The sequence below is a fragment of the Kogia breviceps genome, chromosome 2, assembly GCF_026419965.1.
Source record: "Kogia breviceps isolate mKogBre1 chromosome 2, mKogBre1 haplotype 1, whole genome shotgun sequence".
Classification (NCBI taxonomy): Eukaryota; Metazoa; Chordata; class Mammalia; order Artiodactyla; family Physeteridae; genus Kogia; species Kogia breviceps.
Window position 1 is genome coordinate 100,813,985 of NC_081311.1, and position 25,408 is coordinate 100,839,392.

The 25,408-nt window shown below is 44.5% G+C and overlaps 3 protein-coding genes across 7 annotated transcripts in view; all 3 read right to left on the bottom strand.

Moving 5' to 3' along the window:
• Positions 1–22,299, bottom strand: part of LYPD1 (LY6/PLAUR domain containing 1) — a 66,753-nt gene extending 44,454 nt beyond the window's left edge. The window contains exons 1-2 of the mRNA XM_067025894.1: positions 21,886–22,299; positions 20,487–20,624 (exon numbers count right to left, since the gene is read on the bottom strand). Coding sequence (XP_066881995.1) covers positions 20,487–20,624; positions 21,886–21,937 — 190 coding nt within the window. The 5' untranslated portion in view covers positions 21,938–22,299. The remainder of the gene's footprint in view (positions 1–20,486; positions 20,625–21,885) is intronic.
• Positions 22,235–24,767, bottom strand: LOC136793369 (uncharacterized). The gene is made up of 3 exons (XM_067023100.1): positions 24,681–24,767; positions 23,020–23,135; positions 22,235–22,844 (listed from the first exon to the last, which is right to left on the bottom strand). Exons 1-3 carry the CDS (start codon positions 24,765–24,767, stop codon positions 22,319–22,321), a joined length of 729 nt encoding a protein of 242 aa, XP_066879201.1. The 3' UTR covers positions 22,235–22,318.
• Positions 23,616–25,408, bottom strand: part of NCKAP5 (NCK associated protein 5) — a 1,012,185-nt gene continuing 1,010,392 nt past the window's right edge. For 4 of the 5 annotated variants that reach the window (XM_059055602.2, XM_059055601.2, XM_059055604.2 and 1 more), the window contains one exon: positions 23,617–25,123. In XM_059055602.2, the coding sequence (XP_058911585.1) occupies positions 24,842–25,123 (282 nt within the window). In that variant the 3' untranslated portion in view covers positions 23,617–24,841. Of the gene's footprint in view, positions 25,124–25,408 lie in introns of all 5 variants that reach the window. The other variant, XM_067025888.1, reaches the window with a different exon arrangement.

A 25,408-nucleotide genomic window follows, 5' to 3' on the forward strand; every position in this document is an offset into this window, starting at 1 on the left:
AGGGCTTCCCTGGTGGCGCAGTTGTTAGGAATCCGCCTGCCAGTGCAGGGGACATGGGTTCGTGCCCCGGTCCGAGAAGATCCCACATGCCGCGTAAATAAATACATATAAATAAATACATAATAAATACATATATACATATATACATACATATATATATGTATATATATGTATATATATACATATATACATAAATACATATAAATACATATGTAAATAAATACATAATAAAAACAAGGTATTGGGTAGTGTGTGGGTCTACTGTTCAGTTCTTTCTCTGACATGTTGTCTCTTGACTTATCAAAATGATCACTTAGGCTCAAAAATCCCATTCATGGTTTCTGGCAAACACAATGGTAAATTATATTAGATCATAAGCTAAGCAAAGGAAGTTTCAATAATGAACTGAAATCATTGGTCATCTTACCAATGAAAATAATCTGGGAAGAATTATACTCATTGGAATGTAAAGAAATACTACTGAGCTGAGTGCCAGAGGATCAGGGTCTTCCATTAATTTCTTCCATCAAGTTCTGGGTCTTGAAGAAGACTTGATCTTCTCATTTACTGGCCTCAGTTCCTTGTCTATGAAATGGGGTAGAGGAAGCTGAAGTGGATAAAGTGCATGTTTCATTTTGCTTCTGATATGATTCTTTACCCAGTAGAAAGAACATGAACCTGGGAGTCCAACAGACCTAGACTAGAATTCTTGCTGGAGAAAACTGAATAAGGCACTTAACTTCTCTAAGCCATAGTTTATCCTCTTGAATAGGGAGAAAACTACACCTATATAACAGAGTTTAAAAAATTAAGAATGGGACTTCCCTGGTGGCACAGCGGTTGAGAGTCTGCCTGCTGATGCAGGGGACACGGGTTCGTGCCCCAGTCTGGGAAGATCCCACATGCTCGCTGCAACTAGGGAAAGCCCACGTGCAGCAACAAAGACCTAGTGCAGCAATCAATCAATTAACTTACGAGAAAGGATGGGGCATGTTTAAAGGACACGGAAGTCAACCTCCCAGTGGATAGCTGGAGCAGTTTGAACAATAAGTAACAAAAGTACTATATTAGAACCCATAAAATAAAGTGAATACCCATAAGTTCATACTTATATAAATAAACAATTGAATAAATAAATACCTGGAGGAGAAGGGACAGCTCTTCCTTACAAAAGAATTTCAAGTAATAAATGCAGAAGGAAGAGAGAAACAGAAATTAAGATTATACCATCACAGGGCTTCCCTGGTAGTGCAGTGGTTGGGAGCCTGCCGGTGCAGGGGACACGGGTTTGCGCCCCGGTCCGGGAGGGTCCCAAGTGCCGCGGAGCGGCTGGGCCCGTGAGCCATGGCCGCTGAGCCTGCGTGTCCAGAGCCTGTGCTCCGCGGTGGAAGAGACCACGGCAGTGGGAGGCCCGCGTACCGCAAAAAAATAAAAATAAAAATAAAAAAATAAAAAGATTATACCATCACAGTGCTAACTGGTGAGGGAAAAATCCACTGGTAGATGCTAAAATTACTGAGCAAAGTTTGAGTGGAAAGAGGATATTTGTAGAGTTTCAAATTATCTCCTTCAAATTATGTATTAGGGCTTCCCTGGTGGCGCAGTGGTTGAGAGTCCTCCTGCTGATGCAGGGGACATGGGTTCATGCCCCAGTCTGGAAAGATCTCGCATGCCACGGAGCCGCTGGGCCCATGAGCCATGGCTGCTGAGCCTGTGCGTCCGGAGGCTGTGCTCCGCAACGGGAGAGGCCACAGCGGTGAGAGGCCTGTGTACCGCTAAAAAAAAAAAAAAAAAATGTATTAAATAAAAAGGGAGAAACAGTCACTTTACAGTGGAGAAACCCAGCAGATACCACCTAATTAAGTGATCAAACTTAACATCACCCATAACAAGACATACTGACATCACACACCCCTTGATGTGATGCATGGAGAGGTGATGGCAGTTCCTTCTGAGTGTTCTTGTTCCCTCAATCTGATCATGAGGAAACGTCAGACCAACCCAAATTGAGGGACAGTGTACAAAAAGCTGACCAGTCCTTTTCAAAACTGTCAAGGTCACAAAAGATACATGCACCCCAATGTTCATAGCATCACTATTTACAATAGCCAAGACATGGAAGCAACCTAAATGTCCACTGACAGATGAATGGATAAAGAAGATGTGGTATACATACTAGGGCACAAAACAAGCCTCAATAAATTTAAGAGTATGGAAGTTATCTCAAGCATCTTTTCTGACCACAACAGCATGAAACTAGAAATCAACCACAGAAAAAGAAATGAGAAGAAACTGATTACATGGAGACTAAACAACATGCTACTAAAAAACCAACGGGTCAATGATGAAATCAAAGAGGAAATTAGAAAATACCTTGAGACAAAAGACAATGAAAACGCAACCATAGAAAATTTATAGGATGCAGCAAAAGCAGTTCTTAGAGGGAAATTCATAGAGATACAGGCCTTCCTCAAAAACACAAGAAAAATCTCAAATAAACAACCTAACCTACCACTTAAAAGAATTAGAAAAAGATGAACAAACAAAACCTAAAGTCAGCAGAAGGAAGGAGATAATAAAGATTGAAGAGAAAATAAAATAAAATAGAGATAAAATAAAACAACAGAAAAAAATCAATAAAACCAAGAGTTGGTTTTTTTAAAGGATAAACAAGACTGACAAACCTCTGGCCAGGCTTACCAAGAAGAAAAGAGAGAGAACCCAAATAAACAAAATAAGAAATGAAAAAGGAGAAATCTCAACTATCAAACATTTAGAGAAGAGTTAAGACCTATCCTTCTGAAACTCTTCCAAAAATGTGCAGAGGAAGGAACACTCCCAAAGCTCATTCTACAAGGCCACAATCACCCTGATACCAAAACTAGACAAAGACACCACCAAAAAGGAAAATTACAGGCCAACATCTTTGATGAATTTAGATGCAAAAAATTCTCAACAAAATATTAGCAAACCGAATCCAATGACACATAAAAAAGATCACACACCACAACCACATGAGATTTATCCCAAGTTCACAAGGATGGTTCAACATATGCAAATCGATGTGATACACCACATAAACAAAAGAAAAGACAAAAACCACATGATCATCTCAATAGATGCAGAGAAAGCATATGACAAAATTCAACATCCATTCATGATAAAACCTCTTACCAAACTGGGTATAGAGGGAACATATCTCAATATAATAGAAGCTATTTATGACAAACCCATAGTTAATATAATACTCAATGGTGAAAAGCTGAAAGCCTTCCTGCTAAAATCTGGAACAAGGGCCTTCCCTGGTAGTCCAGTGGTTAAGACTCCATGCTTCCACTGCAGGGGGCATGGGTTCAATCCCTGATTGGGGGACTAAGATCCTGCATGTGGCATGGCCAATAAATAAATTAATTAATTAATTAATAAATTAATAAATTAATTAAACTAAATCTGGAACAAGACAAGGATGACCACTCTCATCTCTTCTATTAAACATAGTATTGGAATCAGCAATCAGACAAGAAAAAGAAATAAGAAGTATCCAAATTGGAAGAGAAGAGGTAAAATTGTCATAATATGCAGATGATGATACCTTATCAGATAATATGAAACCCTAAAGACTCCAAACAAAAACTACTAGAACTGATAAACGAATTCAGCAAGGTAGCAGAATACAAGCTTAACATACAGAAATTGGTTGCATTTCTTTACAACAATGAAATATCAGAAAGGGAATGTAAAAAAAAAAAAAAAAAACTTTTAAAATTGCACCCCTAAAAGCAAAATACTTAGGAATAAACCTGACCAAGGAGGTGAAAGACTTATATGCTGAGAACTATAAACCATTAATAAAGGAAACTGAAGATGATTCAATGAAATGGAAAGATATCCCATGCTCTTGGATTTGAAGAATTAATATTGTTAAAATGGCCATACTACGCAAAGCAATATACAGATTTAATGCAATCCCTACCAAATTACCCATGACATTTTTTACAGAACTAGAACAGATAATCCTAAAATTCATATGGAACCACAAAAGACCCAGAATTGCCAAAGCAATCCTCAAGAAAAGGAACAAAGTAGGAGGCATAACCCTCCCAGACTTCAGACAATACTACAAAGCTATGGTAATCAAAACAGCATGGTACTGGCACAAAAACAGACATATGGATCAATGGAACAGAATAGAGAGCCCAGAAATAAACCCACACAGCTACGGTCAACAGAGGAGGAAGAATATACATTGGGAAAAAGCTAGTCTCTTCAGCAAGTGATGTTAGGAAAGTTGGACAGCCACATGTAAATCAGTGGAGTTAGAACACACCCTCTCACCATACAGAAAAATAAACTCAAAATGGTTTAAAGACTTAAACATAAGACATGACACCATAAAACTCCTAGAAGAGATCATAGGCAAAACATTCTCTGATTTGTACCACTTGTACCAATGTTTTCTTAGGTCTCCCAAAGCAATAGAAATAAAAACAAAAATAAACAAATGGGACCTAATCAAACTTAGAGGCTGTTGCACAGCAGAAGAAACCATAAACAAAAAGAAAAGACAACCTACAGAATGGGAGAAAATATTTGCAAATGATGCAACTGACAAGGGCTTAATTTCCAAAATATTCAAACAGCTCATACAACTCAACAACAACCACCCAACTGAAAAATGAGCAGAAGGCCTAAAAAGACATTTCTCCAAAGAAGAAATATAGATGGCAAATAGGCACCAATAGGAAAAGGAAAAGATGCTCAACATTGCTAATTATGAGAGAACTGCAAATCAAAACTACAGTGAGGTACCACCTCATACCAGTGAGAATGGCCATCATTAAAAAGTCTACAGGGCTTCCCTGGTGGCGCAGTGGTTGAGAGTCTGCCTGCCGATGCAGGGGACACGGGTTCGTGCCCCGGTCCGGGAAGATCCCACATGCTGTGGAGCAGCTAGGCCTGTGAGCCACGGCCGCTAAGCCTGCACGTCTGGAGCCTGTGCTCCGCAATGGAAGAGGCCACAACAGTGAGAGGACCATGTACCGCCAAAAAAAAAAAAAAAAAAAAAAGTCTACAAATGACAAATGCTGGAGAAGGTGTGGAGAGAAGGGAACTCTCCTACACTGTTGGTGGGAATGTAAGTTAGTGCAGCCACTGTGGAAAAAGGTACGGAGGTTCCTCAGAAAACTAAAAATAGAATTGCCGTATGATCCATCAATCCCACTCCTGGGCATATATCCAGATAAAACTATAATTCAAAAAGATACACGAACCCCTATGTTCATAGCAGCACTATTCACAATAGCCAAGACATGGAAACAACCTAAATGTCCATGGACAGAGGAATGGATAAAGATGTGGTATATATATACAATGGAATACTACTCAGCCATTAAAAAGGAACGAAATAATGCCATTTGCAGCAACATGGATGCAACTAGAGATTATCATACTAAGTAAGTCAGAAAGAGAAAGACAAATACCATATGATATCACTTATATGTGGAATCTAAAATATGACACAAATGAACCTATCTATGAAACAGAAACATGGACATAGAGAACAGATTTGTGGTTGCCATGGGGGAGGGGGTTGGGATGAGCAGATGCAAACTATTACATATAGAATGGATAAACAACAAAATCCTACTGTATAGCACAGGGAACTATATTCAATATCCTGTGATAAACCATAATGAAAAAGAATATTAAAAAAGAATGTATATATATGTAAAAAAAAAGATGTGGTATATATATGTATATATGTGTATATATGTGTGTGTGTGTATATGTATATACATTTACATGATGGAACATTAAACAGCCATTTAAAAGAATGAAATAATGCCATTTGCATTATTTATTATTTACATGGATAGACCTAGAGATTATCATACTAAGTGAAGTAAGTCAGACAGAGAAAGACAAGTATCATATGATGTCACTTACACATCGAATCTAAAAAACAGTACCAATGAACTTATTTACAAAACAGAAACAGACTCACAGGCATAGAAAACAAAGTTATGGTTACCAAAGGGGAAGGGAAGAGCAATTGGGAGCGTGGGATTAACAAATGCACATTACTATATATAAACAACAAGGATTTACTGCATAGCACAGGGAACTATATTCAATATCTTGTAATAAAGTATAATGGAAAAGAATTGAAAAAAAGAATACAGATATATACATACATATATGTGTAATGGAATCACTTGGTTGTATACCTGAAACTGACACAATATTGTAAATCAACTGTACTTCAATAAAAATGAAATGTGTTAAGATCACAAAGACAAGAAAAGAGTGAGGAACTGGTAACTGAGATTAGAGGAGGAGACATGACCATGAAATGCAATGTAGGATCCTGGAGAGGATCCGGGAATAGAAAAAGGAAAAACATGTGGAATCCAAATACAAGCCATGATTGAATTAACAGTATGGCACCAATGTTAATTTCTTAGTTTTGATCACTGTACTACAGCGATGCTAGTTACTAACATTAGCAGAAGCTGGGTGAAGGGTACACGGAAACTCTCTACTATTTTGGCAGCTTTTCTGCAAGTCTCAAATTATTTCAAAATAAAAAATTTTTCATAAAAGACGCTGGTATTGGGTGAGGGACAAGTCTATATCATTTTTCTATGTTCTACCCAAATAAATGCTGCAGTGAAACGTGAGTGACCAGTGACGTATGTATGTCTGTATAGGTGACAGATGGTAGCCCCGAACATCTGTGCTATCTAATTACTTCCTTCGTGCCTCAGAGGCCTTGGGGGCTCTGGAAATGACTATTTTTCAGTGTGACAGGCTTGAGGGAAGATTACTGGGGGAATGGTCTTCCCCCTCTTCCAATGTTCCCTCAATTAGCGCAACTCCTGGCCTCTTTAGACCTCTATCCCCTCTCTTCCCCAAGGGAGGTGGAGTGACATATCTGATTGGTAAATTTAAGAAGAGACTAAACAGGGCACATGCTGTTCACCCCCTTTCTTATCTTTCTTGGGAGTGAGTGGCTCATAGCAAACAGGTGGTCTGCCCTGCTCCCCGGGGCAAGAAACGTCCTTCTCTGGCATTGTTTGGACTGGGTAAACCAGCTAATTTGAAGATGCGAATTTGGAAAACTGTTTGACTCTCACCCCAAAGCTATTCCCTCCAACCTAGTCTTTCTTAGTAACAATGGTGATATTCTGGGCCTCATCTGTCTTGTTCCTTGTTTTATTTCTCAACTTGCTCAGAACCTGGGTAAGAAAGATGGCTGATAACCGCTGGGTACCCGCTAAACCCCACCAGGTTCCATTTGACCCAGTTTGCACAGTGTCCTAGAACTTATTCTGTAGCCATCGTCTGCGGGACTGGGAGGCATTTTCCAACTAACGTTCTGCTCCCATAGCCTCTGGACTTGGAGAGTCAGAAACAAAAGCCATTTAACATTGTTTTTGCTCAGTGGGTTGAGCTGAATCAGGGTAGAAGGAGGACCTGGCGTATTGTGCACCCCCTTCCCCCAAACGCAGATATACATGCAACCTTGGGCCACCCCAGAGATTGTGGGACTACAGTTCCACCATGACCTACTTGCTATAAGCATGCTTTTTAAACATGTAGGTTATTTTCCTAGTTTTCTCACCTTAGTCTCTGTCTCAACGGTCAATTAAAATAGAAACATAAAGCATGCATCCTCTCTTCTTTATGGACCATGATGCATGGATCTTTTTCTCTGTTCTCTTTGCTGGCACATAGATGGAAATTCCTAAAGAGAGCTTTTAATAGTCCATAACTTTTCACCCCATGTTGTATAATTTAGTTCTAAAGTCGAACTTCGATGGCAAACTGCTACTTGTGTGAATGCCCCTCTGGGAGTAAGACTAATCTTCCTCTACTCGAAAAATCACCAACACTTACTGCACCGGAGTTAGGATTACACTACAGTAACTATTCCATGCAGGACTAGGAACAGCTCCTCAAAGAAAAATGCTTGGAAATGGGTAATTGGAATGAACTATATGCATTTTCAGTGAGCTTTCAAAGAAACTGGGAGAAAAAAAATCTTCTATTTGTTCCCAAGTTTGTTTGTTTTTTTTCTCTTAAAGAATACCGTGTGAGGAATTTTGATGGTCTTCATGCTAATGAGGACATTTCGGGAAGAAGAAGCTTATCTATACATACTTGTGCCTCGTTACTGCCTTGCTGGGCACAATTCATCAGACATAAAGGGAGGAGAAGACCTGGAGGTAGTTTTTTCCTGGACAATTCTGTGTTCTGGCTCTTAAGTACTTTTCCTTTGCTGTGGATGTGAATATTTTAAAAGCCAAAGATGCCCCATCCACTGGAGCTGCAGATGGCCACAGGAAGCAAACAAGAATGCTAACATTTTTTAAAGGGCCAAATAACAAGGGAGGTGCCAAGGTCTGCATTGCACATGCGTACTGACGCCAAGCCGTCCGCCCAGCCTGGCCTAGTTGGTGGAACCAGAAATTGAGGGTAACGCAAAGGCACCCCACTGACCCCTATGGGTAAAAACAAACGTGTCTGTTCAAACAATGGCCACAGCATCAAGAACACAGACATGAAACAAGATACCTCAAGAACATTCTCTTTCCTCATAACAGGGAGGTGTTAACTTCATTATTCAGAAGGCTTTGATTATCCCTTTCAAAAGTTTTTGTTGTTGAGTTTAATTTTCAAGGCTGTTAACCACTGATGCCACTTTAATTATAGCAAGCAAACAACCCACCCATAATGTATGATGCCAACTGTTAGGTTTACTTGAGTTTCACATTACATGTGGACTTCTCCACTCATTTGTAACTTTGAGCCAGGAAGGTTTCTGCACAGACACTTACTTTTCCTCAGCTGGTGTCTTTGTTCCCCAGTTTGCCGTGGGGGACTGAGGGAACAGATATTTATGACTTATTATCTCACTATTAACAGTGCCCTTCAGTGATTTATGAAACCGTGCTCTTGCATTTTTAACCTTGAAGGCCTTCTGATTATTGTTCCAAAATGGCAAAGTTAACGTCACGGGGCCCAAAGATGAATAATCAGTTTCTTGCAAACAGATTTATCCAAATTAGGGACAACAGAGTCCTCGGTGGCATGATGGCTCCAGATGGGAATCATTTAACTCAAGCCTCCCTTGTATTTGTCGCCATGAACACATCATTCTCTCCTGTAGAAAATATCCTCAACTAAAATTTAGTTATCCTCTCACATCTCATCATTCAGTGAACCAAAATTCCGAAATGTCACATACATCTTGAACTAAACGTCAGGACATCACTTGCTAGCATATGTACTTCTTTCCCTTCCCAAAATGTGACAGGTGGGAAATTCCCGGTGGCCCAGTGGTTAGGACTCCGTGCTTCCACTGCAGGGGGCACAGGTTCGATCCCTGGTCTGGGAACTAAGGTCCCGCGTGCCCCACAGTACAGCCAAAAGAGAAAAATGTGATGGTGATTCATGATGGAGGTCCTCTGACGATGCATTTCAGTGTTTGTTTTACGCAAAAGAGCGGGTGATGTTTGGGAGAGGAAATCATCCCTGTTCTTTCTCCAGGGGGCCTGGAAGCACTATGCTTGATTCTTTCCAGTTTTGTGCAAGGATTTCTCAAAAGGTGACTTGGCAGACACTGACAGTTGGCCCCCCAGTAGCCATCCTCTGCTTTCTTCCTTACAGCAAACAGTGGCCGTGAGACAACATCCTGATCAATGAAAGATAAGGAGAAGTCTCTTGGGAGGACTTAGGGAGAGATTTCATTTTCTTGTTAAAAGGAAAGGCTGGAGAGAAAAGCTCCTTGGTGCTATCCCTTCCCTTTAATTGAATATAAGCAGCCACCTTGTGACCAAGAGGCAATTGGCCTCAGGACAAAAAGCCAATGCTTAGGAAAATGAGTAGGAAAATGGAGAAAACCTGGGTCTTCGATGACATCACTGAGTTGTGGAAGCAACCCCAGGACATCCTTCTTCTGGATCATCTTGTTAGGTAAACAATACAGGCCTTTAAGACTCAAGTCTCCATTACTTGCCACTAAAATCATTCTTAAGTGATACAGAAAGTGAGGTCCAGAGTGGAGGTAAGAACGTAAAGTAATCTGGCAGCAGCAATAGCTGGTTCTCTTTTGAAACTATGTCCCATAAACCAATGAGGGGAATAGACCTAAATGCTTCTTGATGCCTGAAGCTACTGCAGCCAGAACTTCTTCGAGCTTCAACATAAGAATGACATCCAGGTTTTATGACAATGATACTTATGATATTCAATAAACAGGGCAAGAATACAAGCAATTAGTTGGATTCTTAGAGCCTAGTGAAAGTGTTAAGTGCAAGACAAACCATGGGAGAACAAAAACATAAAACATAGTTTTTTTCTGCTTCTCTCTGTGGTTTAATTTTCCAAAACTAAATGGTCTAGAAGTACCTCCCCCAGCTGAAAGTCTGGATTGCCTCTGTCTTGTGGGACCTATCCATTTGTATTTTAAACTTGCATCTCCTGTGTGGGAGAGGCCTGGGGAGAGGGGATAGAGATTTGTTGGGAGAATATGACAACACGGAGGGATTGGTTTTCTTCCTAAGGGAGTTCATGACAAAGGCAGATCTCAATATAACAGAGTTCCAAATACTTAAACCTCCAGCTGATCGAAGTGGCTGGGTGGTGACCTGTTCTCAGCTTGACTACCAAGTTAGTGGAATATTGCAGAAGTAGGGGGTGCGTGTGTTTCCAGAAAACACTCCTGTTCAAAGCACATCCTTAAAAGCTGACCTACTAGAGAAACTGGGGTGGATAACACTTCAGAGTTGTTCCTTAAATGACATTAACAGGCATTAGTAGACTCTTTCCAGTTTAACGAAAAAGCAAAAAGTACATTCAACTTATCTTTGTTCTTTGTTTCCTCTTATAATAGAGATTTAAGCGCCCTCATTTCTGATATAATATTTTAAAAATACCAACAGATAAACCTATTTATTTTAGCTTGAAACTTGATTTTTCAAGCATACTCATTCAGCAAATATTTATGGGATGTCTGCATAGCAGTGAGTGAGTGTACGTATGTGTGCATGAAAGAGAGAGAGGGAAGGAGGGAGAGAAACAGAGAAACAGCGAGACCGAGAGAGACAAAGGAAGAGGGAAGTAGGCACGGTGTGCTTTCAGGAGCCCTGGCCACAGAAGTGAACACTGGGAATGGACACTAGTGAATGAAGCTACGATTCAATTCGATTAGGAAAAGATGCTCTAAAATACTAAAGGATCCTGCGCCAGGCACACTGCTGGCTGGAGAACACTGAACACAAATAAACTTGTCAGAGCATCCCTCTGTCATCACTGACACCAGGGAAGGTCAATTCCGGAAGCACAGGTAAGCAGGACCCCCGGTGGGCTTTTACACGCGGACCCAGGTTTTACACGGATGGTTTAGCCTCTCTGGATCTTAACCCACTCTTATGTAGAACTGCTTCTGACCTGCTTTCTTCTTTTTTTCCCTTCCAACAGCCAGTGACAGGTTGAGTAGAATGATGTTTGGCCTCTTTAAAGAAAGTCAGCGAACTCTTCCCTCTCCAGGTGTGGTCCCACCCACTCGCGGCCTTTCTCTCTGAAGCCAGGGAAATTCTCGAAAGAGAAAGATTATCTCGCGGCTGGCTTTGGAGCCGAGACCCATTTGGACGTCCTCACTGGGTGGGAAACTCATCAACCCGCCCAGCCTCCCGTTATCTCTGAAGTTACCAGAGACCTGAGTGGTTTACCGGATTTTGCATAAGCAAGGAAACAGTGCACAAAACGCATCTCCCAGCATCACTTTGGGTGCTCTTTGAAGCAGCCTCAGTGCAGGGCATCCGAAGTTGCTGTGCACATTCATATTCACAGCGAGTACAGCACGCTGGACCACAGCGGGAGGAGGGCCAAGAGCCTCTCCGGGGATCACCCGCTCCTGGCGCTGTCTCCACCAATCCTCTGCTCTCACCGACAAGTCCAAGAAATAGAAAAACATCAAAAGCTATTGTCCATGTCCAGTGAGAAATGCAATGCCCTGGACCAAGTATCACAGCTTCCTTAGAATAATGCAGGCAACACTTCAATCACTTTTGCATCTGGATCCCTCTCCTGGTTTATTGCAAAGTCAGAAAGCTGGGAATCAGCCTTGTGAACTATCCCTGCTTTATTCTATTTAAATGCATTGTTGAAAAAAAGCAATTTATTACAAACTTTTTATGGTTTCACCTTATCGAAAGCACTTAATTCAATTCATCTGCTGCTTTGCTTTGGCCTGTTGAAGGCACTCAAGGTTGGAAGTAATTTACTAATAAGGGAACATGTGGTAGAGTTTTGGCTTGTGAAAACAGTTCCTGAATCACAATGGAGCCACAGCCCAAAGTTTACCATGGATAGAAGGAATTAGTGACATATATCATAACTCTTTTGTTTATTCACAGGATGATTCATCACAGGTTTGATCGAAGTGCCTACTTTATAGATATGGCCTTTTGTGGAATGCCCAGGGGAGGAAACATTGTCCTCTACCAGCAATTCTCTTCCCCCAAAATACAATCACTTGCACCACAAGGCAAAGAAGAATTCAGCTTAGTCTTTGAGAGAGAAAGAAAAGAAAAGAAACTTATACCTTCTGAAGGAGTGAACAGCTGTGCCTACATCAAGACACTAATCAGTGACTTGGTTTGGGAGAAAAAGGCTAGATTTGCACATGTTTACTGAGTATTCCTCGTAGATGATCAAATCACACCAGAATCCCATCTCCTTAACTAAAATCTCTCCCCAGAATACTTCTCAACCTGCTCAACCCTCAAGCCTTCTCAAGGGAAGAAAGGGAAATGGACTCATCAAGATGTTTAAGCCCTCAGGAAAGAAAACTACAGTCTTCTCATCTGTGAAATTATAAATGAAGATCTCTTCTAGCCTAAGAGGTGCAGGATGCTTGAGGGCTGTGGTCTATGGGTGAGGCCAGATGTTGGGACGGGCAGCTGGGATCACTGGTAAGAGCTTCTGGCATCAGGAATAGCCCACCCAAGATGCCTGAGGATTCTTGTGGCTAACAAACTAATTCAAGGTCCCCTCAGGGAAAAGCAGATTAATAGATGGCAATGGATAGGGGGGCGATGGATGGGAAGCCCAGTGCTGGGTCCTTTGCCCCACGGCTCCCTCGGACAGCTTGCTCTTGGTACAGGTTTTTAGTTCAATTCAGCAAACTGGCTAATTAGCCCCTGGAGTTCCAGGTTCACAGCCATGCCCTCTCCTACCCCATCTCATCCCACCCCACACTAATTGAGGGACTTGCCAAGCCTGAGTTTTCTCTTCAGACCCCTGCACAAGCAAGAGGAAAGGTGCCCTTCAAAATGGGTTGTGAAATGGGTGCACCTTGAAAACATTATCCTAAGCAACAGAAGTCACGAAAAGTCACATTTTCTGTGATTCCATTTACAGGAAATGTCCAGAATAGGCAAATCCATAGAGACTGAAAGTAGATTAGCGGTTCCCAGATTAGTGATAGCTAACGGTTACAGGGTTTCTTTCTGGGGTGATGAAAATGTTCTGGAATAAGATATATAACTGGAATTCGATTATATTCACAACTCTGTGAATATACTAAAAACAAATCAATTATACACTCTAAAAGGATGCATTGTATGGTATATAAATTATATCTCAAAAAAGTTGTAATTAAAATACAGAAAAGAAATGGTATAAGAGTGATCGAAAAAATCCTGGGGAAGAAAAAGGACTTGAATTCCAGTCCCACTGGATGCAGGGTCCTGAGCAAATTGCTAAATCTCTGCGTCTCAGTTTCACCAACTATCAAGTGAATATATTATCTCACTGTGAACCTTCCAGGCTAAGTATAAGGACCCTATTCTAAGGAATGAAAGGTTACATGCAAGGACTCCTTTAGTCTGAGAAATGAGGAAGTAATATGTAAAGTAACTTAGGCTCAGGTGTCTGGGCCAGCCTTCAGAGGCAGCTATGGAGAGTGAAGGAAGCACCTCCTGGAGAGCATTCCTGCAGGTTTCCATCTTTAGTACTGGTTCCTTATACTGACAGCATTCCTCACTGCCTTGCTGTAGCTCATAAGAAGAAACAGGTGGCCTGTTTCTACATATTACAGGGGAGGAAGCTAAGCCCCTGGGATGTTAAGTAACCTCTTCAAAGTTACCAAGCCTGGGAAACCTGGAGCATGGCTGTTGGCTCCCTAATGGTGATGGATACCCTTTCCATTCAACTGCTGACAACAGGGGTTATTAGGGTGTGGGCTACTACTGCAGTGTGCGACAATAAACCTTTCCCAGGTTTGGACATGAGAACCTAAGTCAGTCAATCAGAGAAAAAAAGAAAGAAAGGGAGGGAGAGAGGAAGGCAGGCAAGAAGGAAAGAAGGCGGGAAGGGGAGAGGGAGAGACAGAAAGCAGGCTGTATATTCAGATCTTTTTATTTCAGGAATATGTAAGGGAAGCAGATTTCCTTTTCAAAGTTCAGAAGGAAACGGTATGTTTTGTTTTCATAGTTCGTTTCATTTTTCACTTGGGAGAAAAAACCCAGCTTTGAAGTCTCTCTGTTTAAACTCATTAGGAAAAGCATCAATGATGGAAGCTTTCATGAAATCGCAGTGGGAGGAATTAGTGTTATGGGAGAAGCTGGATCAATCTTCAAACATTTCATCTCTGGAGATGGGAGGTCAGCCCTGGCTGCTTGTTCTGCTGGAAAGTTAACATAAACAAATACTTTACATACTGGAGAGTCCGAGGGACTAATGACATTTGATATTCACCCTCTGAAGACCTCCTCAGAAGCCGGCTATGCCTGCCACATGAAAAAGATGGATGCATCTTGAACTAAGTGAACAGTCGGATTGGCAAAATGTCTTGCTCTGGAGAGAAAGGGTTTCTTTCAGGGTCCCACTGGAAAGGAGGTAGTGATATTGACATTCATTGCACAGAATCTTTCCCCATGTAATTCATAACATTATTGAGGTTGGCATGGAAACCTTTTTAAGCAGGGCTGGTGTTAATATAGGAGAATATCTTTCTTGACACCTGAATCTTTTTTTCTGCCTTTTTTTTTTTTTTTTTTTGTGGTACGCGGGCCTCTCACTGCTGTGGCCTCTCCCGTTGTGGAGCACAGGCTCCGGACGCGCAGGCTCAGCGGCCATGGCTCACGGGCCCAGCCGCTCCGCGGCACGTGGGATCTTCCCGGACCGGGGCACGAACCCGTGTCCCCTGCATAAGCAGGCGGACTCTCAACCACTGCGCCACCAGGGAAGCCCAACACCTGAATCTTTTTTATTTTAAAGTTTTTTAATCTGTTGCAGTCTCCTTGGCAAAGTTAAAATATGGTGATTTTTTTTTTCATTTTTGTTCTTTACTTTACTCTTAGAGTGGAGTCCATAGCCCATCTCAGTGATGCAAAATGGATTTGAGAATGAGAAAGTAAGGGATACAGATAGGATGTTCAAAAGGGAGATGACAGGAGAGAAGAGGTAAGAGAAAAAGATATGGAGCATATAAACAGCACTAGAAGATTAACAAACATCACTGGTACTCTGAACAAAGATGTAATGGGGAAAAGAAGTTAGAAAAGGTCTTTGTACGATCTGAACAGCTACAAAAAAGGAGGATGCAATATTTTCACTTCTTTTCTCACAAGAATTATGTTTGTGTGTGTCAAATTGATATAGGCAAAATTTTAAAATATACGCTCATACATATATATGCCATGTGTGTGCATATGTGTGCGCTTTAAAGAATCCGGGTATAAAGGGACTCTGATATAATACTGATAAGCAAATTTGGCCCTTCTTCCTGCCAGGACCACCCCAAAGACAAACTACAGCCTGTTATTGTAAATCTTGGTGAAACTAAGCAGAGCACAGCCTTAAGAGAACATAGGCCGTGGTTAGCTTTCCACTGCTTTCTGCTAAGAGTGGGTGACTGATTAGAGACCCCAGGTCTTTTCTTGCTATCCCCTTATCTTTCGATAGCTCATGAGAAAATAAGGCATAAAATTAACCTATCCAAGGCATCAAGCCATCCCTGTCCAACTTAATGAGCAACTAACTAACCCAAAAGGAAAACAGCCATTACTTATACAGCCATAATGTAGATGCAACATGGCATATAAATCAGTGAACTCGTGTACTGCAAAACAGACAAATAGATTAATGCCTGTTGCAAAGGATGGGTGAAGAGATCGATTAGCTTACTGATTCAGACCACGAACTTTCTCTCAATATACTGCATTTAACTTTTAAATAAGGTTTAGGAGAACCTGTAACATTTTGCTCAGTGACAGAGCTATATTTTACTAAGGGCAGAAATTGGCTGGTCTATAAAAATTAAATTACGCCCCTTTCACTGTAGCTAGTCAAGAGGAAAAACTCTAATTACAAGATTGCACTGTCAAACAAACGCAGATTCACGTTCTATATACCCTGGTTTTAAAATTCACGGGCAGGGGGCTTCTATTCTGAAGTGAAAATTGGTATTTGAAATATTTTGCGGAGGGCAGTGATAGGCGAAAGCAAGAGAAATGTCATTATCAAGGGTGCTGGTTCACAGACACTAACTCATTAAGTGCAGAGCCGGAGAGAACAAGTCATTCATTATGCAAACATTTAAATATCAATTAGTAAGGACAATGAAAGATGCCTTCTCTTCCCCACAACCCACGCCTTATTTCTCCATAAATGACCAAGAGGAAAAAGAGCAGAAAATCATCTCAGCATCTAATAGGAATGCCGCTCTGGGGAATAGGTAAAGGTTAATTTTAAATGTACTTCCCAACTGAAAATCAAATGTATCTGCCTGAAAATTCCTAAGAGCTGAGTTTGCAGACTTAATCCAGAAAAGGACTGTCTGAAGGCCTGGGCATATTGCACTGCTGGTCTGTTTTTGGAAAGAGAATGCCTTTCATTCCTGCTTAATGTCAAACTCGCTTGGTTCGTTAAAATCTTAGTCCATTTAAAACCCTGGTTTTTCTACACCTGTGAAAAATGGCAGTCCTCATAGCACTCAGACTTCACAAATCCTGCCAGTTGGTTCTCCTGTTCTTACAAAATCCACTTTGTGGCTCCTGCGCTCAACCCAGTTCACTAAGCCTATTAGGTGAGACTGGCGGGCGTGAGAATGGTCTAAGTCTTTAGCATTTTACCTGAATTATCTTTGCAGGCAACCCTGGCAGCATACTTTACTGTGTAAGGTGCTGGCCCAGGAAGCAGGTGCCTCGCAGTAACCATTGGCTGACAGATGTGGACCAGACATCTAATTTCTCTGGCCCTCATTTTCCTCCTCTATAACACAAAAAGGTTGGTCCAGACCAGCCGTTCTCAATTTAGGGCACCCCTTGGTCACCTGCGGGGGCTGACCCACGGCCAGTTACACCACAGACTTCCAGAACTGGCCTCTTCAAGGAGGGGCCCAGACATGTGGATTTGAACAAAAGTCCCAGATTCCAATGTGCACCCCTAACTATAAATCAACTACCCACTATGGTTTATCCCTGTAAGTATGATTCTTCTGTTATATTTACTTATAATCTTTATGCAAAGGTAGGTTAGTTTTTGTATATGAGCTGCAAAAGGTGGTGAACTTTCTCTGTTAAAGGAGAAATTCAGGAGATGGTTACGAGATAGAGTAGAAAGAAGGTTGCTAACCTCCCTTTTGTAATTTTTCTTGTAGAAAAGTGTATATGATTGTTTAAAAATTAAAACAACAACAATAACAGCAACAAAAGCCCTTTTGATTCCAAAGCACTAAAATTCTTGGAACAGTATATGTTACTGATCAAGCACAAACGATTCTGACTTCAATTCCTAATAGCATCATTGAACAGGTGGGACTTTCTTGCTCTAGAGGGGAGAAGTTGACCCTGCAGTGTAATTAAACACAGTGGGTCGTGGCCTGGGGAAATAAGGGCCAAAAGGGCATGCTCAGATTTCAGGTAATTTCCCCCACGTAAAGCACAGGGACAGAGCCTGGTACACAGGGCACACAACAGGAGTTAGCTGTTGCTACTATGATGAGGATACTACAGCTGTGGTCACTTAACAATCAGAGTTTTTAGGTTGACCCTCCATCCCTGCCAACAAGGAGAGGGGTAATAGCCACTTAAATTGATGGGTCTCTAGCCATCACATGATGAAAATGGAAGCGCCTTGGAAATTTCAGCCCACTGCCCCCATCCCTCCACAAACATTGCACTTTAAACACAGAAACGTGCATTTGGCTGATTTCTATTGAATTCAGGCTAAGAATGCCTGGTTTCCACATGTGCAGAGCTTGCACCCTTTCCCTAATAACTGGTTTTTCCTTTGAGCCCATCAACTGTTTCTCTTTCTCAAACTTCACAATTGAGCTTGCCTAATTTCTCCGGTGTCTGTCACCCTCTAGCCTATGACATGTGGTGGGAGAAACCTGGTTTGGCGACAAGATGTCCACCTTGACTGAGCTAATAACAACTTCAGGTCAGGCACTGATGGACTCTGCACTACAGCTTTGCAGGGAGAAGCTAGGCGTTATCATGCCAGCGCTGCCTTTTTTTTTTTAAACACTGTGTGGTGGAGGAGAGGGGGAAGCTAGATGAAAAACCACACTTTGAAAATGGAGTTTGTAATGTTCACCTCAGATACACTTTTAGAGAGCAAGAAATGTCTCTCAGAAAGACACCTCCTCTGGCTTGTAATTTGGTTCATAGCTTGTCCTCTTCTCATGGCAACCATATCCCGGGTTATCACATATGATAACCCAGGTAAGCAGTGGTTTGGAGGATGACGAGAAAGTTCCACACCCCCATTTTTGTCTGGCTCTAAACTACTGCCCGGAAGAAAGCTACAGATATTTGAGAGACACAGTAAAGTGTTCAAAGTGATTCTGTGGTTTTTTTTTTTTTTTTTGGTGGTACGCGGGCCTCTCACCGTTGTGGCCTCTCCCATTGCGGAGCACAGGCTCCGGTCGCGCAGGCTCAGCGGCCATGGCTCACGGGCCCAGCCGCTCTGCGGCATGTGGGATCTTCCCGGACCGGGGCACGAACCCGTGTCCCCTGCATCGGCAGGCGGATTCTCAACCACTGTGCCACCAGGGAAGCCCCAAAGTGATTCTGATGAAAATCACAGGAGTTCCTCAGGTAGAAGGGCCGTCCATTTTTGCTCAGATAAAATTCTCAGGAATGAAACAAGCAGAAAAGGAACAACCTGTCAGAATCACGCGTGTCAATCTTAGCTACAGAATCATCACTAAGTTTTGTTTTGCCTTTTTAACAGTCCGAATCCCATATGACAAAACAATGCATGCTGCTTTTTTTGAGACGTTATTCTTGCGAGCGATTATCTTTCAGACTCCCCAGAAGAGTGATTCTGGTGGAAAGACTCCACACCTAGACTGTTAATGACCTATAAAGAAGAGCCTTTAAAGTTGCCTGCACACACGCCACAGCACAGCACAGCGACCACCTCTCTGCTCCCCAGGTTACTATGTGGTAAGCCACAAGGCACTTCCAGGCCCTTCTCTGGGAAGAAACCACTTTCCCAAGGTACTCAATTTAAAACTAGAGCCCTTGCATTCATTTGCCAGCGGGGTAAGGGAATCGCTTAACAAGTTGGACCCTTCACCAGGCTCCGTGGGCAGTGCAGGGCAGTTCAGCAAACTCAAGAGAAGCAGCGCTTGGGTGCACTGAATATCATTCACCCATCTTTTCAACATCCTTATGATGGCAAAGTCTATGTTCATGGATCTGACCTTGGCATTGAAACTCCAGTTCACTCATTTCCCCAAAGTTCCGTTGCACTTTTAGGGGGACTTTGATTTCTCATGAGACCTACTGGGAGGGGCTGGGGAGCCCCAGCTCCGTGAGAAGACTGCAGGAAATGAGTGAGGTCTTCTCTCACAAGACCCCTTTCTTTTTTCACCTCATGCCCAGGCCCTCTGTCAGCCCGCTAGCAGCTAAGCTTGTGGGGTGGGGAACTACATTGCCTTGAAAGATCTTTGGCAATTTGTGCCTGGAATTTGATGCATTCGTTCTAAAATTAAATAAAGATCCTGTAGTGTTCTTCAAGGAAATATGGCGTGGCTCTTTGACAAAACACATTTTTCAAGTGCTGACCTCTGGGCACCTCAACTAGCTTCATATGTCAGGCTGACACTGCTCACAGGCTACTGTCTAGTTGCCCAAGCAGAGCTGGTTATCCATACATTTTCCAGTCTCCCGATCAGCTTTTAGCAGAGGGAGGTGAGGGGAGTCCATAAAAAGAGGAGAGACACTCACTGAAATGCACTTCCCCTCGCCGGTCCCCTGGGGAGAAGCCCTGGTAATTAACTCTAATGAGACTAAAGTAACTTGGAACTTTTCATTTTCCCAGCTCTGTAAAAGTACATCTGTGGTAACCAGTGGGTGCATTATATCAAAGTCAACCCCTTTTTCTGTAATGCAATGGCCCCCTCACTCCCACCTCAGCCCAGGCCGGAGAGGCGAGGAGGAGGAGGGCTGCCGGGCTCTTACCTGCACTTTGCTCCATCACTTCTTTCTGACACATGTCTTGAACGTTCACCGTGCAATTCACGATGAACTCGGGGGAGGAGCAGTCATTATTCAGTTGGAATTCTTCACACTGGTAGCACTGGATTTGCAACGCAAAGCCTGCGGGACAGACGCAGTAGGATTCAGACCGGGCCGCCCCGAGACGACCCCAGAAACCAGCATCCTGCCCCTCGCCCCAGCCAGCGGCGGCGCCCTCCCTCCTGGGTCTCCCCGGAAGGCGGAGCCGGTAGAGGGCGGCGCGGCCACCGAAGGTCCCGCAGGATATAAAGTGGGATTTGGCCCGCGACCCCTGGACCCACTCTCCAGAAACAAAGAGCCCATCCGACACCACACCTGGCTCTTCCCCCACGGAAGTTGAAAGGAGGGCTATGGCGCCCGCGAGCGGAGGACCTGACGCGCGTCGGCTCCAGCCTACGCCGAAGGCTTTGCCTAATTGTTAATTGGCTACAAATGAGTTAATTACTGTGTCGGCACAGTTCGCGATTGCCTTCGCAGACGCCTTTTCAGTTTTCTTTGATCGTCGCAGGCGGCATCCCTGTGCTGTGGCTCCGAGGCTCCCCCGGCGGACGAAGGGCCGGGCGCTCAGTGCTGCCGCGCCCCGAGTCCCCCGCCTTTCCTCGGGACGGTTCCCGCAGCAGCAGGGGTGGCCGCGGCGTGTGGCAAGGGGCGTGCGTGCGTGTGTGTGTGTGCGCGCGCGCGCATCCCCGGCCGCGACGCCACAGTCCCTTCTTCCCGGCTTTCAGGGCTCCGTTGGGCTAGGGCTCCCGGCCCGGGGCCCAGCTCTGCAGAGCTGGACTGGGAGCCGCTCCTGTACTGGAGGGAAGGAGCCACACGTTTCTGCACCTCTCCCCGCCCCAGCCCGACTGCTCCGCTCGGGTCTACGAGCTCGCGTCCGGACCTAACTGCCCCCGGCTCCCCTCCCCTCCCAGACCCACAGCGGTTGCGCTCGGGGCGCAGCAACGCAGCCCCGGCTGGCCCGGGCCACAGGCCGACCAGCGTGCCGCTCACCTGTCGGCGGTGCCACCACCACGGGTTGCTAGAGACGCCTGACAACTTGGCGGGTTCGCGGACTGTCGCCCCCGCTCCCTCGTCGAGACCCTGCACTGCTCGGACCCTCCCTCCTCCCCAGCCCAGCTGCTTCTTTCGACCGCTCAGCTCGAGTCCCCCCCAATCCGCCGCTCCTCCTGCAGCGCAGGATTTGGGGACTTTCCCGTCTAGCGCCCCTGGGCACCACTCGCCGCCGCCGGGCGACCCCTGCGCGGCACGGGCGCGGACGTGAGCGCCCAGCGGAGGCAGAGAGGCCGGCGGGTGCACGGGGTGTGCGATCCCGGCCGCACGGCTGGCCGCCTCGTCTCCTTACCTTGAAGCAAGAACAGTCCGCAGAAAGTTGCCGCGATGCCGAGGACCCACATCGTCCCGGAGCCGCGGGGCCGGGAGCGGGCAGGCGCATCAGAAGCGGCGAGCGCGGCGGAGGCTGTCCGGGCCGCAGCGGCTGTGGCTGCCGAGACTGCTGGGGCCCGCGCTGCCGCCGCCAAGAGGAGCCGCAGGTGCCGCCCGCGGCGCCCGCATCGCCCGCGCCGGGGCCCCCGGCTGCGGGTCGCCGCTCCTCGGGCTCGCGCTCCCGGGCAGTGCCAGGCGTCTCCGGAGTTGGCGGCGGAGGCTGAAGGAACTGCTGGCGATCCGGAGCGCCCGAAAAAGTCTCGCCTCTTCTCCCCACCTCCCACTCCAGGCACCACGTGACGGCTGCCGAGTTGGGGTGGAGGTGGCGAGCGGGGAAGGCTGGGACCGTCTTTTCACGTCTCCACCCCCTTCCGATCGCCCTGCGCTCCCGCCTCCGCACGGCCCCCGGACGGGGACGCCTCGAGGGGGACAGGGAGAGTGTAGTTTTCCGAGGGCGGGAGGCTGGAGACTGGGGAAAGAGAGGGGAGGAGGGCGCAGCAGGTGCCGCGGCGGTCGGCAGGACGTAGGAGGTGGGGTGGAAGACTGCTTGCCCCCCTCCTCTGCGCGCCCGGGGGCGGGTGGGTCGCCCGCGGCAGGGTCCGGGCCGCCCGGCGGGGTGTGCGGCGCCGCGCTGCCGTGCGTCTGGCAAAGTTGCACACTCGCAGGCTCCCTAGGGTATCCGGTGCAGCTGCGCCTTCTCTTCCTCCGAGAAGCCCCTGGGTCGTTACGGGGCTCGGCTTCAGCTGCGGCGGGGTGGGCGGGGACCCTGCCCAGCTCCGCGCGCTCGGCCCTCGGTTCGTCTGCCGCGCGCACCGCTGGAGGGTGCGGTGGCCTAGCCTAGGAGAGGGCCGCTCCGGGGACAACCGTGATGAGCTCCCACTGGAAAGCAAATTGGGGTGAAGACGAGAGTTGCTCTCCTCCATCCCCTTCGTCCAAAAGGCCGGGCAGCTTCCTCCGGCTCTATTCACGGCGTCCTCTCGTGTACCGCGCCTTCCCAGCCCAGGCTCGCCACCTCGCCCCACCCCATCCCCCCTCTCCTGTACAAGCGACCCACCTGGAGTAGTCCCGGAACGCCACCTTGCTACGTTTGCCTTCCTGGCCGCCGGGCCCTGCAGCAGGTGGTACGGGAGCCCGCTGGCCCGCACGTTCCCACACCTGTTCCCCAAATCCCTAGGCAGCATCCATTTCGGTGGAAAGGGCTTCATAACCTTCGCCCCTCTTCACCTCCTTCTACTCGGGCCTCCTCTCTTAGGAGGAGGAGGCTCTCTTAGGCCGGGATGCTGATCATTTATTTCCCTATCCTGCCAGCAGAGCAGGTCTGGAAAGGGGCTTCAGTGACTTTCTGGTCATTCCTCTGCAGAGATCGTTCCCTGTCTGCCTCCGGCTCCTGCTCTCCCTTTGCCCCACTCTTCCTCTCATTTCTAGTTGGTTAACCCCCTCAGGGAGACGAAAATGCTTTGAGCATTACTCGCTAGTCAGCAGACTCGAATCTTACAATTGGCTGAATTACTGTTTCTGGAAGCATAGGGCCAGTTTGCTTATTAGTCTGTTTATTCCTTCGGGGAATGCGTCGTTGGAGCGCGTGTGAGATTCAAATAACGAATTGCGCCGAAGGGTCCTTGAACAAGTTCTTCTAAGCTTTCAGAGGGTGCGATTGTGATATGACGTTTATTCAGAAATGAAACAAAAGAATCTTAAAAAGTCTGAAAGACAATGACACATAATTTTCATTTAAGACAAAATTCAAATATAACAAATTGCACAAATTAACCAAATAACACTGATCATACAATACTCTTTAAAGAAACAAGTGTGTACTAAAGTATCCATATAGATCCTAAAAATATTTGTTATGCCTAGTTTACAAGCTCCTGTACAAAAGCAATTATAAATAGTTCGCATCTAGAAAAAATACACGGTAACCTTTAAAATAGAATTTATCCTTACATATAAACAGACTTTGTAGGAAAAAAGGATATTAAAAAGTAAGAATTTTTCATAGCACCAACCATTTTATTTTTTACAAAGTGAACATTGCAAACAGGAATTTACTTTGATTTACAGATTGACCAGGTTTTAATCAAAAGAGCCAGAAGATAAAAATCAACAAATAATGTTGAGAATTGCAGAGAACCACTAAGTAGAAGAGGATGTAAGGAAATGATTGAAGGGAAAGTAGAATTACATCATTTCTGATACATATAGCTTCTGATCAGTGTCACACTTGAGTACCTTCCTTTACAGTTTTCAGTAGAAGCAGAATTATACTTATTACTAGAACCTGAATCTCTCTGGCAACAATTTGGAAATTGCACTGGGATTAAAGTTTCTATCATATTGAGATTATGAGATGGAGATGAGAGAGAGCCCTCTGGTTTTTCGGCAGGCCCTGTTTTCTGTTTACAGGGTGTACCCACAAACAATCTGAGGGCTAGGACAGTGACCTGAACAAAAACTGGAGTTGGAATTTTTCAAAAATATATTATCAACTTCTAAGACTTAGGGCATTGTTTCAAGAGCATGGCACTGATTCAATTTATTGCTGTCTTTTAAATTTTTTTTTGCTACAAATATAATTTCTTTTCCCCCCAAAAATTTACAACTTCTGTACAACTTCTTTTTCAAAAGAAAAGTGCAAAATTAAGACTTCTGTATCCTGGGTGTGTTTACTTTTAATCCTCATGGAACACAGCAAGTAGAGTTTATCTTTATTGCCTTGTCAGGGAAGTAAGCTCCAGTGGGCTGCTGGCTGTGAATCTGACAGTGTCGGCCCTGGTACTGCAATAGTTTATTTGTTGCCATCTCTACCTGCCCCACTTCCCAGCCCTGTTTCTTAAGTGCTCCATTTCCAGCTCACTAAGGGGAAAAAAAGTCCTTTACACATCATTTGAACCCTGACTTGCACAGGAAGAGAAGCTATCATATAAAGAATCACTCAAAGATTCCAAATTGTCTACCCCAGGCCTATCAGAGTTACTCAAAGAGGCCTCTTCATTTTTTTCTTTTTCTTCCTTTCGTCCTTCAACCTTGTTCAGAGAGTTCGTCTCTTTTTCTAACAAGATCACAGTATTGCCGTTGTATTTACTGAATGACTCCAGGGAAATTTTACATAATCTATTCTCAGGATCTTCTCTTGTTTCTTCAACTTGTTTCAATTTCTGCAATAAAAAGAGGAAAATATTAGAAACATTTCTTTGCAAAATCAAGTTATTCTATCCAATATTCAATTATTGTCAGTATAAAGTACAATTTAAAGGGATAGAGGGAACCTACAAGTCTTTAACAATCTTCTAGTATAATTTAATGTAATAATAAAGCCAATTTTGGGGATAAATCAAGACTTTAATCATTTTACTGAGATAAATAGGTCCCAATTTGCAAATCAGTTAAGTGCCACTTAATTTCATTTTAAATGGATCCATCTAAAATTTATTCAGGTAAAG